Consider the following 20185-nt stretch of genomic DNA (forward strand, 5'->3'; position numbering starts at 1 on the left):
ACTTCCGGGCAGAGCTCAGCGGCGGGAATCCACCGCTTACCAGCATGGCCGCCGCTGCCGGGCAGAAGGCCACGCCCACGGCCGGGGGAGGGCGGGGCGTGTACCTTCAGAACCAATCACCTTCCCAAAGACCCGAGCTGTCCACGTGCTGCTGAGGAAGGACACGCCCTTCTGACGCAGGGCTACCCTCGGAGTCACACTTTCCTACAGGCAAGGCCAGGAGGCGGGAAGTTGACCACCACGACCCACCTGGCTGCAGGGAAACTTGGACAAAGCTGGGTCTCTGTCCGTCTGTGAGCTGGTGGCTTGTCCCTGGATGCTAATGCCATAAGGAGCACAGGAGCTCCTCACTAGCCAGGCGGCTAAAGGCATCACCGTGTTTGCTCCTGGCCGGAGCAGGGAGGGACTGAGGGAGGGGGAGGCAAACTGAATATGCCGATCAGCATCACACCTGGGGCCTGAACTTTAGCCCTGGGCCTCCTGCCCTTCCCTATGGGGACCAGAACTGGCTGCTGGATGAGTCCCTGCAGAGTGCAGAGCCAAGGAGCAGCTGTGAACCTTCAGCCATGCACCGTCCCCTGGAGGAAGGGAGGGGAGGGCTCGTGGTTGCAGGCAGGGAAAGGCAGCCCTAAGTTTCAGTGTCTGTGCTCCAAGCGGCTTCCTTTTCCCCAGGGAACACCTCCCCTCCTATCTCAAAAATGGCTAAGGGATGTGAGGTGAGATAAATTAGGAAATAGATAAGCACATTTAATAAACATTTTTTTTTTAATCCCAACATTAGATTCCTAAACAGACCCTCAGCCAGGATCCCTCCACGAGATGAGTGTGGAACCTACTAGAAACAAAAGGATCAGTTGCGGTGACCCTGCTCTTTTGCCACCAAGCCACGTGCTCTGGGAACAGCTTCTGTCTCACTGTTTCCATGACTAGGAAAGGGGCCCCAAGCTGGAAAGGGAAGGATAAGACCCTGCACCAATACCAAACCCATCCTAGGCAGAACTCTGGGAATTTGGGGCTACCTCCTGCACCCACTGATATGTTCGGGAGCTGACCCATCATCCCCTTCAATGACCTACACCACCCTCAAGCTCACCAAAGATATACAATATATTTTAACTCAGCATGCTCTCCCTCGAGCTGCTCCACTAAGGGACCCAAGGACAAAACTGCCCGGCTGGAGATGGGCAAAAGTTTCCTGAGGGCCTGCCCCACACCTGCCATACTTAGGCCTGAGGAGATCACCACAAAAGGCAACAAAGCAGTTCCAGCCCAGGGAGCGCATAGAGCGTGTGGAGAGAGGAGACCCAAGCTACAAGGGCATCCCAGAGGAGGCGGCAATGTGGACTGCCCTGGGCCACATGGCCTTAATGAGCCTAGCCGAGCAGGACTGATGGCAGAAATCCATACAGGCTGGGCAGGCAAGGGCACATCCTGGAAGGAGTAGGCCGTGAACTTCCGGCCTCTGAAAACCAGGCCAGGGCAAGGGACAGGGACAGCAGGCCGCAGACAAAAGTGACAGGGCATCCTGCTGGGCGGGTAGAGGGGGTCATTAGATCTTAAAGACTGGGGTTCCCCCTGCCCCCATTTCACACGGCTCCTGCCTCACACTGAACACACCAAGCCCTCTTCCTCATCTACAACTAAGTGTGTGCTCTCTCTTCTCTCTGGAATTCTATCCCTGACTACCTGCTAGTCATGCACTTGGTAGCAGATCACCACCCCCTCCCCTTCCTCAGGCACGTTTTCCACCACCACCCCCGACCCCAGACCTGACCTACTCTCTGACCCACAGCGACAGGGACAGCAAGACACTCAACTCAAACTTTAAGGAGGCACCAGAAAACTCAACAATCAAGGTAAGTGCAACATTTTCAAAAATCACAATTGACATGAAAAAAAAAATGATATGAGCAAAAATCCCAAAATTCTCAGTAGAAACAGGGTCTGAGCTGGTACAGCACGAGCCCGCGTCAGCTGCCAAACGCCCACTTCTTCACACCTTCATGTCACTGAGCCCTGTGTCCTCGCGGGGACATTCCATACTCGCTGGACTGATGGCTGGATTAGTCTCTGTGCCCACAAAGGCAAAAGCAGTGTGCTTCACCAGCCCTCGCGCACCTGGCTCGGAGAAAGGGTGCCCAGGAACCCCAGAATGAGCACCACAAGAGGGACAAAGCCCCCAAAGCCGTGCTGTGACCTGTTCCTTTCTGCTCCAAGGGCATGACAGCCTCCAGGCTCCCGCTCCACCCAGGGCATCCCGCTCCACCCCCTGCAGCCCTTTGCTGTCATTTGCAGGATAATATCTGACCGAATAGATGAAGTGAAGCCTCAGGAGAACAATCGGGCACATCCAGAGAAAATGTGTGACCGATGTCCTGTGGGTCCTGAGACTTCTCTCCACCTTTCCAGAGGTCTACCACCTAACAGCTGTGGGAGGACAGTGTGTCCCGCTGCTCCAGGCGCCTGGTCGCCTGGGCTCCTGCTGCTGGGGAGCCAGGTGGGATCCATTCCAAGGCCGTCACTCTGTCCATTTCTTCACGGAGAACGTTTCTATTTTGACAAAGTGTCGTTTAAGGCTGGTCTGGAATCACAGTGTATAGGTTTGCCTAAAACATGCTAAAATTCAGACAACTGCTAAATAAAAATTGCCAAATAACCAAAACATGCTAAAATTCAGACAACTGCTAAATAAAAATTCCCAAATAACCATGCTCTATTTTTGTATTTGTATAAGTTCTTTGAAAGGGAAAAGGGCGGGGGATGGGGGGTGGAGATTAAGAAATGCAGTTTTTCCATGTTCTTACCTGATGTCCCAGTTGCAAGAGAAATAGGAAGCTGGGGATGGCGTGAGCAATGGGGATACCCACACAGCGCTGGGCAGCCCACGAGGGCCATGGACACACCTCCGTCCACTGACACCGCTGCTCTGTGGGAGGCCGTTGTATGCACCTGCCTTTGCCTTTGGTCTGGAGAAGTGCTGTGCTTTTCTTCCTGGGAGGATGGAAAAGGGGAGAAGTATCCCAGTTTTCAGCATGCACACCCCTGGCTCCTGGAAGGATGCCCAGCTAGAGAGGTGCCCAAGCGTGGCCCCTGATGCTGGCAGCCCAGCCCTGCTGGCTTCTAGGGACCCAGGCCAAGCCGGAAACTAGCCAGTTCATTGTTCGGGGGAGGGGATGGATGCAGGTGGGGGAAGCAACACACTGTTGTGATTCTTTGTTAAAGACTCACAAGCCCTGCCAAAGGGTCAGTCTCCCTTTCAGAAAGGACATTAGGTGCCATTTTCCTCCTGGAAGCCCCATAAATCCCCACGTCTCCTCAATATACAATTCAAAAAAGGCCTCAAAATTGCCATCGCTGTCATGCTAAGCACTGGAAAGTTCTGCTTGACCTTTTATTAACATTTTTCTAAACCAATATGTTTTTTTTTTTTGCTACAAGCACCCTGAGGAATTATGAAAAATACTTTTTTCTGTAGTTTATCCCATATGCACTTAATAGGCTCACAAATATAATACCATTATAAAAAAGAAAAACTGCCAACTCTGCTAAAAAAATTGTCATAACACTAAATTATTATATAAATATAAAAGGAGTGTGTCTGTAAAATATTCACTCAATGAACATCCCAAGGTGATGGTTTTGCTATGTTGTTTTTATTCCTGAGAGATCCATAATGCATTTGGATATGCCACATGTCACCACATGAATCAGGCTCTTAATGCATGTGCTTTTTAGAAGCAGGGATGTCTTCCCAATAGAATGCGCTATAAAAAAATGTCGAGATCTGGCTGCTTTGTCTGATAGGCATAATTTAATGTCTTGCTTATAATACTGCATCTTAAGGAAAAATACACACTGTCCTATGTAGTTATTTACAATATATTGCTAAGTCTATGCAAATATGTTTCCCCGAGCCTGGGATTATATAACAAAGGTCAACAATGTTTGAAATATTTTGAAGCATATTCCCAATATGCTTAGTGTATGGTGCTAATGTCCAATATATGCACATATATCTTAATATATTTCCAGATATTTCTGTGCATTGTTCTCTCCATAGCTTCCCACAGAATACTATTAGAGGAATGTTTTCTTTTGAGGAAAGACAAACATTGCCTATCCATCTTGGAAAAATTTATTAAGGTGGCTAATTATACGGTCCTTAATACTGCATTAGTACTGAGGTTGCTCAGTGCCACACTGCGGAAGAGGAAAAGATAGAAGCCAGTTCGGTAATACTGAAACCAGAGATTCAACACACACAGAAAACCAGCACACACCTATGTGATCTTATTTTTCTGTCACAGGTTTCCAAAGCGCGGCAGTTCAACTTAGGCATTCCAGGTGTGCGTACGTGAAAAGACACATATGCGCACACACACACACACGGGTTTGTGATTGGACATGTAAAAATGAAGATTATGAGCCATGCATGTTACTTCTCACTCCCAAATATTGCAAATTCTGTGCTTATTTTTCTGAGGGGACTTTTGTGATCACATTTCATTCAGGTCACTTTCTTTTTTTTTTTTTTAATTTAAAGATTTTATTTATTTACTTGACAGACAGAGATCACAAGTAGGCAGACAGGCAGGCAGGGGGGGGGGAAGCAGGCTCCCTACTAAGCAGAGAGCCCAATGCGGGACTTGATCGCAGGACCCTGAGATCATGACCTGAGCCAAAGGAAGAGGCTTTAACCCACCGAGCCACCCAGGTGCCCCTCAGGTTGCTTTCTTAAGGAAAGAATGTTTGGCTAGTTAGACAGGATGAGGGGAAGGGTCATAAAAACCAGACCTCCAGCATCCAAGCCTTGCCCAAAAGCAAATGTTAAAGAGAGACTGTAACAGAGGATGTGAAATCAGGGTCCTCAATTTCATCTTTTATTCCAAATCACTCTATTCCCTTATGTTCTCCAGTCATTGGGTTCAACCAAATTAAAGAAGACTACACAGTCCACCCAGATGTCAAAGCAAGCAGCTTATGCATTAAAAAGAGGTCCCTTCTAAAAAAAGATGCCCATCCCCAGTATGTGAACCAAACCAGACCTGTCAGTCAGCTCTTCATTTCTGCACCATTGTGATACTTTGTAGGACCAAATCACTCCAGAGGTTACTCTGTCAGCTTCAGGTCCTCCTGGTCTTTAGGCTCCTCAACCCCAAAACAATACCCTTCCAACCAATCCACTTTTAAGACACTACAAATATCATCCACTTTCAAGGACCCTGAAGTATGCCTAAATGTCCAGATCAGCACCTTTTTTTTTTTTTTTAAGATCAGGAGGTGGGGGGAGGGGTAGAAGGAGAGGGAGACAGAGAATCTCAGGCAGGCTCCATGCCCAACACAGAGCCCCAAGCAGGGCTCGATCTCACAACCCTGAGATCATGACCTGAGCTGAAATCAAGAGTCAGCTAATTAACCGACTGAGCTATACAGGCATCTCTAGATCAGCACCTTTTATGAGAATCCTTTTCTGTATTATCTATCCAGCCAACCACATGGCCCACCTGATACGGCTTCTGGACAAAAAGGGCCAACACTGTGAAATCAGCAAAAGCTATTTTTTTTTTTTCAACTAACGCCCATTAACAGAAGAAACAACTTATCCAGAAGCACCCTGAACACAGACTTCTCACAGAAGAACCATTGCAGAAACAGAATGTAGATCTCCTTGTGCAAAGGCACACTCCCTTATTTTCTCCAGAAGGGAACCTCATTAACAGCCTTATTCCAAATGACTTTCTTGCTTGACTGTCCGTAGGGTCCCATGATAAGTAAGGATCCCATATGTATGAGGGGAGTCAGGAAGACAGGACATGCATACATGTGTGCCCTGAGGACTGTCCCTGTATCCTGCTAAAACCACACACTGGCTCTCGTGGAGCATTCCAGAGGTTTTAAGGAAGGGTTTTCATGCAGGAAGGCCAAGAGAGCCATGCGCATCTTTGTTCTCCCGCTGGAAATTCGACTGTATATAAGGAAGAGCGAATGTTAAATCATTTAAAGAGAGCTATTTTTCATAGTTTCCAGTACATAAATGTGCTCCAGTACATGTTATTGTAAAATAGTGTTTCTACTTACGTTCTTATACATCTGTTGTGTTTACTCATCCTCTAGTTCTGACTTTCAGAAATAGCAATAAATCTATTTTTTAATCCCCTCTCCTGATGACTGATTATTCATCGCTAAAAGGGATGGAGGGAGGTCCACGTGAGGAGTGACCCACTCTCTAGAATATCTTACTCTCGCAAGATAAACAGGGTCCGGGGAAACTCCTCTTCCGTCCCGGAGAGTTTATGCAAACTAAGTAAGAATTGGTGGCAGCTCAAATAAATATAAATTACCCTCCAGTGGACACTCCAACCACTTGTTACAGTCAATTTCAACAAGGAGGAGCCAATGATGACATCTACACAAACAATACAATTCATTTTTATACCACATCCCTAATATGAAGATCACAAATGGCTTTGTGGAGTCAGTCATCACTGAACTAAACCCAATAGGATGGGAAGTCAACCCGGTAGAAGGAGGAGGAAGAAGAGCCTCCACTTTTGGAAAGAGGGAAAAAGTTGCCCAGGCAGGTGCCTAGGGGGATGTATCAGCCAGGATAGGATAGTTTTGTGCTGCTGTAACAAATAACCCCAGAATCTCAGTGGTTTAACACAGCAATGTTACTTTCCCGCTCTCACAAAACCCACTGAGAGTCTGGGAGGCCCCCAGGACAGCTGTGCTACATTCCATGTGACTTAGTGGTCCAGCCTACATCTCACCATAGGTTTCTATGAGCAGAGGAAGCCAGAGAGGCCATGATGAGCCACACACAGGCTCTTCTGTGCTTTTACCTGGAAGCAGCCCTTTGCCCCAGCAGAAGACACACCCTCTGTGTTTGCAAGGAGGCTGGGAATTTGGGGAGAATGGAGAGGAATGCTTGGTGGACATCACTGTCTCTACCACTGCTCACAAATGATTTCACAGAAAATCGATCATTGTAGAAGGAAGACAGCTCCTAAGCAGAACATATAGTGAAGGTCATTCCAAGCACTTTTTCCAAAAAACTGTTTCCTCCCTTTGTCTCCAACTAAACTACGCTTTGCTTAACTGGATTCCTTGGCCTAAGAGATTACAGCAAAGTCATTTCCTCATCTATGATATGGGGGTAACAATGCCAGTCTAACGGGCTACCATAAAGATTTATGACTTCATGAATTTTTTTAAAGATTTTATTTATTTATTTGAGAAAGAGAGAGAGTACAAGCAGAGGGAGGGGCAGAGGGACAAGCAGACTCCCCGCTGAACACAGAGTCCACCACAGGACCTAAGATCAAGACCTGAACTGAAATCAGATGCTTAACCAACGGAACCACCCAGTGCCCCTAAGACTTCATGAATTTTAAACTGTGCACTGCGAGTGCACACATTCAGGTTAGTAGAAATGACATCCACAACCAGTGTTTTAGCATGTTGGGACATGACCTGGATCAATGACCAGAACCATGGCACCCACAGTAGTCACCAAATGGTTCTATCTAATGTTTACCTAGTTGCTTTGGAAACTACATTGCTTTTAATGCCCCCTGTATTCCTGTATTTGCTTTAACCTCTCCTCCCCCATCTCCTGTATGTAAGTTCCTACCAAGTTTCAGAAACTCTGGGTTCTATATACTTGATCCTACAGCAGAACAGCTAGATTATTGGTCAGAATTTTGCTTTTTAGATGAATTCCAACAGTTCCCCGGGATACCTTGCAGCTCGGATCCCCTGCTGGGTTCTTTGATTTGCACTTAGCAAATTAGTTTTTTCACATGGGGAAGATACTTCTAATGGATATGTGAGAAGGATACAGGGTCTGGATCTTTTTCCAAAGGTCTAATGCTCATTTTTCTCACTGGGTTTTTTGGGGTTGTTTTTTTGTTTTTGTTTTTGTTTTGTTTGTTTGTTTGTTTGTTTGTTTGTTTTTGCTTAGCCATGTATGACAAACTATCCTTCCCCAAAGCTTCTTGATACCTTATCATCTCTAGGTCACATCAGAAATGACTGATTGCAAACAAAACTACCCTGAGACTCAACAAAAGGGAAAAAATGAGGTGGAACCTCTCTCACTGATTCAGTGGAGATGGCATGACATGAAAGAGTGGAAGTATCCTGACTTTGACCTGGGGTTCCAGTCTTAACTCCACCATTTGCTAACTTGGTCTTGAGCCAATGGTGCCCTTTCTTTGGCCCCTCTGGGCAGAGCAGAAGAACGGTATAGGGGAGGGTTCCACAAAAAACATGCCAAAGACTGTGGCTTGGTGAGTATGGAGCTCTCAGTGAAATCCAGTTCTCCTACTCAAATCTCTGGTGACACACTCACCCTTGGGCATGCAAAGTGCGGTAAGACTGTGCCCCTGTCTGAGTGTCACAGGCACACTGGTTCAGGGCATACTTGTAAATCATCTCTTCTTTACACCTCTCTGTTGGTAAAAGGGAGATGCTTCCAGAAAGGTGCCCTTGTGGCTTGACCTCTGACCCAAGAAGCACCCCAATAGGGCAGTTCCTTCCAACCATGGGTTTCTCTACCCAACACTCACAGTGGGAATCTGTCCATTGCTGTTGCTGCCTCTTATATCACTAAAATCAGAATTTGTATTGAATCATGGGTCCGTTCTCAGAACATACCACTCTATGCCCAGTTCGACTTGCTTACTTAACAGTCCACTGGCTATTTCAACCAAATTACAAAAAAACACAAAGATAAAATAATGAGAAATAAGAATTTGTCACTGCAAACCTGGCAGGCAGGGCCTCTGTTTTGCAAGCAGTTTAAATATTATACTTTAGTGCTTTCCTAAACTAATTTAGCCTACTAATTTTCTATAATTACCTGCATGCTCTTAGCTTCCGCTGGTCAGATGAGTTCTGAGACACTTATATAACCAGCATTAAAAAGATGCATTTAGCAGCTCAGATTGTTAAAGTAACAAAGCCTATAGAATCCGGAGGTTATTGTATTCTCCCAAAAGTACTTAAATAATAGCCTAAAATCTGAAGAATTACTTTAATACTTCAATAAAAATAACCCAATTCAAAACATTTTCAAGGAAACAGAGTTCTTTGCTCTAGGCTACCGAGTAATGGCTGAGAGAAAGTATATAGCCTGTCACTTCTGATTAGAGAACTGTGCCTCTGTGCTTTGAATGAGGGGCATGTCTGGTAATAGGAAGTGCAGATATTAAAGTTAATAAAATAATGTGGAATACGATATATATGAAACTTGACCAAGTATAGCACAGAATGTAACATACATTACCCTGTTCAGTCAACTCCTGTGGCCCGGCATCTAATGACAAGCTTAATTTCTGTTTCCAATGAGGGTACAGCTAAAAATACAATTTCCAGATTAGACAAATATTTTATCCGACTCCCTAACAAATGTAACTGGGAATGGCTGACATGTCTACACAGATGCCCAGCGACCATGAGAGGGAATTACTAGGATTGCAAACTGCTCAGCCTGAAAAGTCCATGAAACCTCATCATCTTTGAGGTCATTATAAATAATTAGTTGCAAATACGGCGATGTGGCAGCTTCACCACTGGAAAAGGACAGGGGCGCCTCCATTTCTCTCCTGCCCTGGGAGGCTCTTGGCTCCCTCTCGACACAATCAGGTCTCCCCAAACAACTGGGCACCAAGCCCCCTGCACACCCATGATTACATCTTTAATCTCAAACCCCAACGCCAACTGTAATGGTTTTGTTTTTCGATACATTAACCTTCAACTTGTATTTTCACTATTAAATAACCAGCTTGAGAGCCTCCTGGAATTTTTTTTCTTCCCAGTCACCTACACGAAACCATGTGGTACCTATGATGGGACCCTCTTAAGGGATTTAAAAGCAATTCAATGAGCTAATCTCAGTAAACCCAGAATTAAAGTTCTTGTTTCCATATTTCACTTTCAAAATATTTAGAACTTTGACAGATATGACATTATGTTTTCATTAAAACAGCTGATTTCAAAATGCTGCACTGTGCAGAAACGCCATAAACAGTTTATGATGAACTGCCACACTCTTAATTAAAACAATAAATCCAGCACGCAATATTTGTACAGCCTCTGGTCTGACCTTTGCCTCTTGCTATCCAGCACCAAGCCGCGGCTGCGTTCCCAACGCCAGACGTGGAAGGTTTTAAAACATGATCTGAAAGGCACTAAAGATAAAATAAGAGAAAACGTACCATTAGTCTTCGCAGTTATGATTAATTCAGTTCATATTTTACAATCTGGTTATGGAGTAAAACTGCAGACTTTACATCAAGTATTTGCCATTCACTCTACCTAATGTATAAAAATGCCTGATATTTTAGAAAATGGCACCGAGCTAATTCACCGCAACCCCGCTGAAGGACAGGCATTGAAATCATAAACACGGAGAGTGATGAGCTCTCCGTCTGAAGTGACGAACAGAACTCACTCGGGTGGACGGTCAGCCTCGGACGATAAATATGCCGCTTGCAGCCCTGTCTCCCATGCCACTCTCATCTCCGTGCTGCTAGATTTCAGATTAAAATATTCCCTTAAATCTCTCCCATCTGCTGCTGGAGCAAGCAGCGAGGGTGTTAATTACCAAACAGGAATAACAGTAAATTTGTGGTACTGGCCCGGAGTCACCAAGTCAACCCCAGACCCTAGCAGCATCAAGGCTGGAAACTGTCCAAAGCTGGGTCGCAGAGCACCCCATATTGAAAGGGAAGCAGGGTGGCTGGGGGACCCCATTCTGCAGCTCTGATTCAAAGGACATACATCGGGCCAGCCAGCTGGCTCCATAAGATAATAGCCCCAGCCACAGCAGGAGCAGAGACTCTCCACAGGAAGGGGAGGGCATGTCCAAGCTCCCCTGTGGTTATAGGGACTAACCACACGGTGCCTGCTGCAGACTGGTCCCCGAAAACCTCCCATCATACCTGACCCAAGCACAGGTGTCCAGTCCTTTTCTCTGGGCCTTCCTACCCCAACCCCCCCCACACCCTGTACCTATTTACATATGATAAACGCATGCGTGTGGCACATGGACACGTTCAGAGCTGGGTCTAGCAAAGCCTGGGAGGCTGAGCGACAACCAAGTGGAAGGCAATGAGCTGGACTCATTGTTGGTCCCAGGGTCTGGGTGTGGGGGCAGCTGGGGGGGGCAGTTGGAGGTGCAACCCTGTTAGGGGTACCCTGCTTGGTACCCATGTAGGTTCTTGTTGGAGCTGCAGGTAGAGCCCACCAGAGTTCTAGAAAGATAGAGAAGGAAGCCATGCTGGCCAGAGGAGGCCATGCAGGCTCTTAATCCAGGACCTACATCTATTCTGTCCACATCAAAAGGAGTAGAATACCCATTGAGCCACATCTTATTGTGAGGGCCAGACCCCGCCCTACCTAGGGGCTCTGGCTTTCACCCACCTCTGTAGCCTCATCTTGCCTGCCTTCTCCCCTCTCCAGACACCTGACTTCCCACTAAGGGTCCCTTCCAGCCCAAGCAGCCTTGTGGACTCACAGCTCTGGCCTGTGTTCCAGCACTGGAGGGAACCAAAGCTGCTTACCCTACTCATGGAGACTCCGAAGGTTACCTCTAGGGAGATATGCCTACCCACTCCCAGAGCCTTCTTCAGTCCTTCGTTGGTTGGGGAATTCTGTCCCAGTTGTCCCAGCAGGGGAAGGGCTCTACAGAAAAGCTGGGCCCTTGGGGCGTTGGGGGTGGGAGGTGGGGTGAGTCTCTGAGTACAAAGCAGGATTTCTGTGCCCCGCCCCCAAGCCCTGCCTCAGGACCAGTCCTGCCCTCCTAGAAGCCATCACTCAGTGCCTTTGCCCTTTGAGTCAAACATCATAGTTGAAGTGGGTTCCAACCACCCCCTCCCTTTTTACCAAGCAGGTTACCCCTAACAGGGTTGCACCTTCAACACCCTCCCAGCTGCCCCCACACCCAGACCCTGGGACCAGGAAAATCAGCCCCAGACCCTGGGCACCTGCTGTCCCCTCCACTAGTACCATGCACCACACCTTCCAGGTGGGCAGGCCACCCTGGCTGACAAAGGCACACTATGTCTTTAGGATGTCCTTATGGTCACATTTGGCCCCCACCACGGTTCTTGTGAATACACCATTTTTCAGAAGACGGAAGTCTGGAGGAATGAAGTCTCTACCTTAAAATCACGCAAGCCAGTGAATAGCACCATGGAATTAAAATCCACTTCCTCTGCCTTAGGGCTAGCGCTCCTTCAGGAAGCACTCTGTCCTCCTTTGGACAGACTCTAAGACTTTCAAATGGGGGCCCATGAATATATCCTCAGGGGGTCCACAACTGCTTGGGGTAATTTTTAATTTATTGTATTGTATTTATTTATTTATTTATTTATTTATTTTACTATTTTACATTGGTGAAAATCCATCTAAAAGACACAATGAGTGTAAACGTGTTCTGGATCAGGTAGGTGGCCAACCACCGTGTGATTTCCATGACAGGTTTCATGTTTTGCATCCTGTGGGTATCAAAGCACACTTCTGCCGTCATCAAAGATTGAAGGAGGCTGAGGGAGCACTGCAGCTGAGGGAAGGTCAACTGAAATTCTAGAATTCTGTTCATGGGTATGCAAGCCCTGAGAGACTCCGACCTCGGTTTGGGGGAAGGGGGCGTGTGCTGTGACAGATTGACCTGGGACCCATCAGGAGAATGCAGGGCATAGCATATAACATGTCCACGCTGCTCTCCACTGAGTCACCTCTCAATCCCCCAGCTGGACGCCTGCTATCGTCACTCTCTGGTTTCTGTGATCTGCTACAGCTCTCTTGGTTTCTTTCCATCCTACTCCCTCCCTCTGGATCCACACCCCATGCTGGGGTGTGGGACAGGGTCAGATCTTCCAGATGCTGTATTAGTTTGAGATTTTAGATAGCTCAGACTATTCAGACCATCACAGTGAACCTTTCTTCTTAATCTTGGCAGATCTTAAAGCATAACTTTCATGTGTTGTTAGGCGAATCACGTATCTGCTCTTTGTTGGTTCTTCAAAAAGGAATGAGGGAGGGAAGGGAAGAAAGGGGTCCAGAAAAGAAGGAATCCCTGTCCTGGCACCAGTGATGGTTCAAACAGATGAAATATGGTGGGAAAGTTCAGCCAACCCTGCTCCCAGCCTACCCCACTGCCAAGACATGTAAGCGTGCCCATCTGCAAAGAACCTGGGTTATATGGGTCAGTTCTAGACCAATGTTGCAAGTTGTGATTTAGCGTCAGCAAAACAACATCATCCTTTCCATTAAGTGAATGTCACTATTTTGAATTTCATTGGTTTTATCATTTTGTTTGTATTTAACTTGTATATGAGTTGTCTATAAGTTATAAGCATATGGAGTTTAACCTACTTCTCTAAGATGTGGAATCAAGAATATTATGATCTTTATCCATTGAGTGGGGAAAGCACTTCACACGGTGCCTGGCCCAAGGCAGGCACTAAATGTCAATAAATGTCAATAAATGTCACTAAATAAATGTCACTAAATCTTGTAATGTTATAATAATAAATATTGCCGCAAAAAAAATAATTTAAGTTACTACTGAGGGTCTGCAATGTTGTTGTATGGTTTTCTTAAGAAGCTACACTAATCAAACTTAAGGAATATTGAGCTGAATTGCATGTCCCCAAAATTCTCATGTTTAAGTCCCAGCATCTGGCACCTCCCAGTGTGACCATATTTGGAGATAGGGTCCTTAAAGAGGTTATTACAATGAGGGTTTTTTTTTTTTATTTTATTTATTTTTTGACAGATCACAAGTAGGCAGAGAGGCAGGCAGAGAGAGAGGAAGGGAAGCAGGCTCCATGCTGAGCAGAGAGCCCGATGCGGGGCTCAATCCCAGGACCCTGGGACCACGACCCGAACCGAAGGCAGAGGCTTTAACCCACTGAGCCACCCAGGCACCCCATTATAATGAGTTCTTAATGGTGGGCCTTAATCCAATGTGACGGCTGTCCTTATAAGAAGAAATCAGGACACAGACATGCATAGAGAGAAGACCACGTGAGGACAGCCACTGACCTACACGCTAAAGAGAGAGGTCGCTGAAGAAGTCACCCCCTGCCAACACCTTCACCCCGGACTTCCAGCCCCAAGGACTGTGAACAATAGATTCACAAACCCCCAGTCTGTGGGATTTTGTTAAAGCAGCCTGAGCAAACCGCTATACCTCTGAACCCCCAAAATTAGGAACCAACTTGCAATTTCTTGCATTCTGCCTCACCATCCCTTCCATGAGGTGAATCCTGGCCAGGTGGTTGGTCATTGGGAGGAAGGGAAAAGAGAAGCGAGGGATAGAAGAGCTTCGGCCCATACCTGGCCACCATCCCAACCACTGAGCTTGCTCACCATGCCTTGAGACCTCTGAGCTGAGCCACGTCTTTTCCAGCAGGTTCTGCACCTTGGTGCCAGAGTCAGCAGGACAGACGTGGTGAACAGCCCCACGCGTCTGCTCCGGGTTGGGGGCTTCTTGGCACGGGCATATGTCTCCAGGGGTTGTGCCTCCAGGGTGGGAGATGGGGCACACACAGCGATGCTGGGGGCTGGCCCCTGGGTGGGTGCTAATTCATGCAGAGTGCCCAGCCCGGGCTCCGGAGCCCTAGCACAGCCCGACACGCTCCTCACTGCTGCACATCGATCGTAGGGATGCCTGCCCTAGGGAATCCGTGGCAGGTTCCCCATGGCTGTGCCCGGCCCTCTGCTGGGCGGTAGGACTAGAGGCACAGGTCCTCTGGGAGGACAGGGCATCCTCGGCTTTACAACGGGACAAATGGACCATTTCATGTCCCAAAACAGCCTCCCAGGAACACTCCCAAACGGGGCCATAAAAGAAGGTTCAGAACCAAGAACTTTTACAGGTTGGTTTTTTTTTTTTTTTTAATCTCTGTGTCTATTGAGTTTTATACCCCTTCAGGGTATCTGGGGGCTGAGGGCAGAGTAGAAAAAGGCCTTTCATTAAATGCAGGAAACAGAAACAGCCAGAAATGAGTTGGACTCTTCACCGTCTGGTTTCAAGGTAACTCTTGAAAAACTCCCAAGTCCCCACTGGGCAGCAACCAGCAGGGCAATGCTGTCTGCCTGTTGACGGCATTCTAAGTTCTAGCCTGGGATGCAGCCGTGGCCTGAAGCCCCCAGTGATGGCCAAGGCTTCTTGAGAGCCATGGGGGTAGGGGCAATGTGGGACAGCTGACAGAGCCATGTACCCCAGGGCTCTGGAGCAGACAGGCCACCAGCTACACAGGGTGCTGGAGCATCTCACCATTTGCCTCAGAAGGTCTCATCCTACCCTTGGCATCTTACCAGCAGAGGATTAGCCTCTATGCAAAAGACAAACTGTGGGCTCCAGGTTAGGGAGCAAGGCAGATTAGGGGGCAGAGGGAGAGAGAGAAAGAGAATCTTAAGCACGCTCCATGCCCAGCTCGGACCCCCAATGCAGGGCTCAATCTCATGACCTTGAGATCATGACCTGAGCCAAAATCAAGAGTCAAATGTTCAACTGACTGAGGCACCCGGGTGTCCCATGGCCATTAACGCCCTTACTCACACTGCATATATCCTACCCAATATACACAATAACCCAAAGACCCACAAAGGGCCCAAACCTTCCCAGAGCCAAGCAATCTACATTTTGCACCAAGAGGCACAAACCCTGGCCCAGGATTGCCTATGTCTCCCCCCAACCCCACCCCCAGGACTCAGGCAGCATCAGACGCCGGCCCCGGCTGGCCCCCGTCTGCCAGCACGTCATCCTGGGATCCTTCCCACACTCTTCACAAAGCCTGTGCTGCGGAATTTTGCCGTCAGAGAAGTGTGGAGGCCAAGGCAGCCAGAGCTGAGCTCGAGGAATCATTCAGTGGTGACTAGGAAGGACACTGGCATCCCCAAGTCTATTTCCATCTCGAGACTCAAACATTCTGCAAACGCCCTTCCCTCTGCCGTGGAGGTGGGTCCCTGCCAGAAATGCACCCACACCTACTGCTCCCCAAACCCCACATCCAGCGTGCCCAGCAAACACGGGCTGTAGCTTGAAAGCAAGAAAATCAGGAAGCAGAACATTGCTAATTCTCAAGGCAGCATTAACTCATTCGCTTGCACATATGGGGTACTTGGACCCCACTGGGCCTTCTATATATATCACTTATCATACAGCAGGTGCAACTTGGGAGAATTAATGTTGCTATAGGAACATTCGGATCAAGGCTGGCTTCCAGAGTGAAGAGAGAAAAAATAAGTTCTCCTCCTCAGTGTACTTCTCTGTTTTGAGCTTCAAAGAAGAAGCAATGTAATCGAGTCAGAGGAGGCAAGAAGGGGCTTCCCCTAGTGGTTTGGAGAAGGTGAGAATTCCTGGAAGCAGCTCCTTGGGGAGAGGGGAAGGAAGCTCAGAGCCTAAGCCTCATGGCCACATGGCCAAGAGGGCTGGGGACAGGGACCTCGGGGAGCAAACCCCTGTCCGGGCCAGGAACAGGTCTTGGGGTGCCAAGGCTGGAGGGTTGCCTCAGGGTGCTTCTAGAATCCTCCCTGAGGACAGGTTGAAAGTCCCATAAACTCTAGAATATGATGTGCTCACCTTCCCCAGCTCCACATCCCTATGCTTTATTCCTACCTCCTGCCATGCTTCCCAGGGATAGCATCAGGAAAAAAGGGGAGATCAAGGGTGGGTTCAGAAGTCTGCTTTGGTCCCTGATAGACACCCCATGGAGACCCATCTATGGCTGAGGAACTAGAGCAGGAGACATGTCGGAAGTTTGCTTTAACCCTGGCATTATAACTCAGCTTTCCTTGGGAGCAATGGCTGTGCCCACCTATGAATCCCTCAGCTAAACTAAACTCTTCAGTGAAAGATCTGAGCATTTGGCTCACCCATTAGAGGCTTTCCTGACTAGTAAACTGGATATACCCTGGATCCGCCCAGTGTTTGGAAATCTAGAAGCCTACCGTCTCCTTTCGGGAGGGGCAGGGATCCGAAGTCTCCATCTCACCACCTCTCCTTCCATATCTGGGGGACTTAGCAGGCCACACCTGCTGAGTGGCCCAGACAGCCAGACATCCCACCTACGGTGAGGAGAGAGACACACATCTGATTTCACCGCATCACCTAGCCCCAGCATCTGGCAACGCGCTCGGAACGGGCTGGCTGAAGGAGTGGATGTTGAGTCCAAGACGACAACAGAGCAAAGAAGGAGAGAAGTAAGGTCAGCCTTCCTGATGCCATTTCCAACTCAGGGTCTGCCAGGTACCCACGTAGGGCCAGGTGCTCTATTTTGCCCAGGGGATACATAGATGAATAAGACATCACCTGTGCCCTCAAGATGGGCACAGCCCCACCCAGTGGAGGGGAAAGGAGAAGCAGGGAAAATAAGTAAATGAAACTGTGTCTTACTTCTGGTCTTCCCGGGAACCAAGGCGAGGCACCTACAAATGCCCATGGAATGAACGTGGATGGTAAAGTGACAGGGACCTGCCCAAGGAATAATGTCAAGTGTCAAAAGGAGCACAGGGTGGGGGAAATTTATTATGGACAAGAAGGTATGGTGCCACGGGCTGTGGCCCACGCTCCCCCCCAGCGGATGAAAGGAAACTCTCCAGTTCCACTGGAGACTCAAGGACTCAAGGCTCCCTCCCCATTAGGTATTTCAGACACATCCTAAATACCGTGACCGGGAAAGGGACTGCCACCACCCAGAACTGCTGTTTTGCATTTCATTTGAAGCTGTGTCTACTTTTAAAATATATAGAATGGTCAAGTGGTCTATCTAAGTGCTTCCCAGTCCCCTTTGCTTGGAGCTGCGTACTGAACATCCTAACCACGGGCAGGGCTGAGTCCTCGAGATGCAGAGGGACGAGAAGCCTGTCCCTCGTAGGGGAAGGCAGGCAGGGAGGGCATAAGCATTCTTCTCTTGCCCACCCTCTCAGATCTTCTACACAGTTGAAAGAAAGGTGGGTCTGCACCCTCCTTAGGTCCACAATCTGCCCCATTTCACATGTCAGACCAGCAAGGGGAAAGACGACTCAGAGCACCCACGGACACCGGTCATTCTAAGATGGCGGTGGGCAAATGGCGAAGGGTTACCTGGTTTGTCTGAGAGGCTTCCCGGGTGTCGCCAAGACAGAACCCCTTCTAGGGCTCCTGGGTCCCTCCTACCCGCTGTCCCTCTGTTGTGTGTCAGAAATTCCTCTCTTTGTTTCCTGAGCTTACTTTAACTCAAGTGTGGTGTTTTCAATTCTGCCTGTGGCGTGGCTTTGGAATTAAGCAGTTTGTGTGCTGACAGCTGGTGTTACAACTGGCCTACTCCCTCCCGCCCCCACAGAGAGCCAGCTCGGTGGGTGGACGGCCTCCGAGGAGCTCACGCACGTTCCAACAGCCGTCTTCTCCCCAGGGAGGGGGCGGGAGCCACAGAAGCTGGTGAGAATGCTGTGGGGGCCTCGCACAGTCCCGAGGACATCCCAGGGCAGCACGAAACCACTGTTGAAATATTTAGCCCCCATTTTCCAATACGCACCTTTGGGGACACTGTCAGAGTCCCAAACACACTCTGTGCCACGGAGATGCCTTCCTCACCTCATCGGTTAGGCAACAGGTCCAGGTTAAGGGCCAGTGCCACTAAGGAGTAGTCACATGGGGCATGTGTGTCCCATAGGCATTACAAATGAGAATTCTGGGTACACAGAATGCCTTGAGAGCCCTTTATTTTTTTTTTTTTTAAGATTTTATTTTTAAGGCATCTCCACACCCAACATGGGGCTCGAACTTACAACCCTAAGACGGGAAGTTGCATGCTCCACCGACTAAGGCAACCGGGTGCCCCTTGGGAGTCCCTTATATTCTTTAATCTTGTCCTTTTGTCTCAACACAGCCCTAAGACTCCTACTAGCCCAGCAAACAAAATGGAGAAAAGTGATCCATTTCCCAGGGAACGAGCATTTCCAGAATTTTGCTGAGTCCAAGGTGCTAAGAAATGGTCCCTACATGCAGAAGCAAATTTGAGGTGACCCCACAAAGACCCGGGAACCCCGTACACTTCCAAGCCTCATCGGAGCCAGTCAGTCAGTCACGGCCAGGCCCCAGCCCCCACTTCATGCATAAGGAACAGAGGCAGTCCACCCCCAGTTCCTATGCCCAACAGACCTCAGGCCCCTGGCAATCCTTAATGTCATCCAACTTATCAGAGGGGGCCAGAGCTGTTTTCATTTTCCTTTGGGTCACTGTATCTCCCTCATAATTTATAGGCCATTTTGCATATCCTAGACATAAAGTGGAAGTTTCTAAAATGATTTTTTTTTTTTTTACTGCAGTAGATTCTAGACCTCAGGATCTGTAAATAAAGTCAACAACTAATCTCAGTGTCTGCTTATTCATATGAATGCAGACTTGAGATTTCTGCAAAAACAAGGAATACGATATTGCTCTTCCCAAAGTTCAGTAAATGGCTTGCAAGGACCTTCAACCCAAGCAACCTTACATTGGCTCCCACTGGTGTCGAGATAAAGTCCCAACCCCCTCCAAGGCCTACGGGGCACACCTGCCTGGCCTGCCTCCCAATGGCCATGTCTGCTGGGCTCTCCTCCCCTGGCCTTTCAGCCCTTAAACACGTCAAGCTCCTTAACAATGTTTATTCTTCCGATCCAAGAGCATGGAATGGTCTTCCATCTTTTTGTGTCTTCTTCAATTTCTTTCATGAGTGTTCTGTAGTTCCTCGAGTACAGATCCTTTACCTCTTTGGTTAGGTTTATTCCCAGGTATCTTATGGTTCTTGGTGCTATAGTAAATGGAATCGATTCTCTAATTTCCCTTTCTGTATTTTCATTCTTAGTGTATAAGAAAGCCACTGATTTCTGCACATTGACTTTGTATCCTGCCATGTTGCTGAATTGCTGTATGAGTTCTAGTAGTTTGGGGGTGGAGTCTTTTGGGTTTTCCATATAAAGAATCATGTCATCTGCGAAGAGAGAGAGTTTGACTTCTTTATTAACAATTTGGATACCTTTTATTTCTCTTTGTTGTCTGATTGCTGTTGCTAGGACTTCTAGGAAATGTTGAAAAACAAAAATAAAGCTGGGGGCATCACGTTACCTGATTTCAAGCTTTATTACAAAGCTGTGATCACCAAGACAGCATGGTACTGGCATAAAAACAGACACATAGACCAGTAGA

At 47.9% G+C, this 20185-nt stretch overlaps 1 protein-coding gene across 1 annotated transcript in view; it reads right to left on the reverse strand.

The window, feature by feature from the left end:
• The window catches only part of LOC309853271 (uncharacterized protein), a gene marked incomplete at its 5' end in the record, with an annotated part of 168954 nt that overhangs the window by 93528 nt on the left and 55241 nt on the right, over positions 1-20185 (reverse strand). The window contains 2 exons of the mRNA XM_082711112.1: positions 2805-2991; positions 10109-10193. Coding sequence (XP_082567238.1) covers positions 2805-2991; positions 10109-10193 — 272 coding nt within the window. The remainder of the gene's footprint in view (positions 1-2804; positions 2992-10108; positions 10194-20185) is intronic.

Source organism: Mustela nivalis (assembly GCF_964662115.1).
Source record: "Mustela nivalis genome assembly, chromosome: 18".
Lineage (NCBI taxonomy): Eukaryota > Metazoa > Chordata > Mammalia > Carnivora > Mustelidae > Mustela > Mustela nivalis.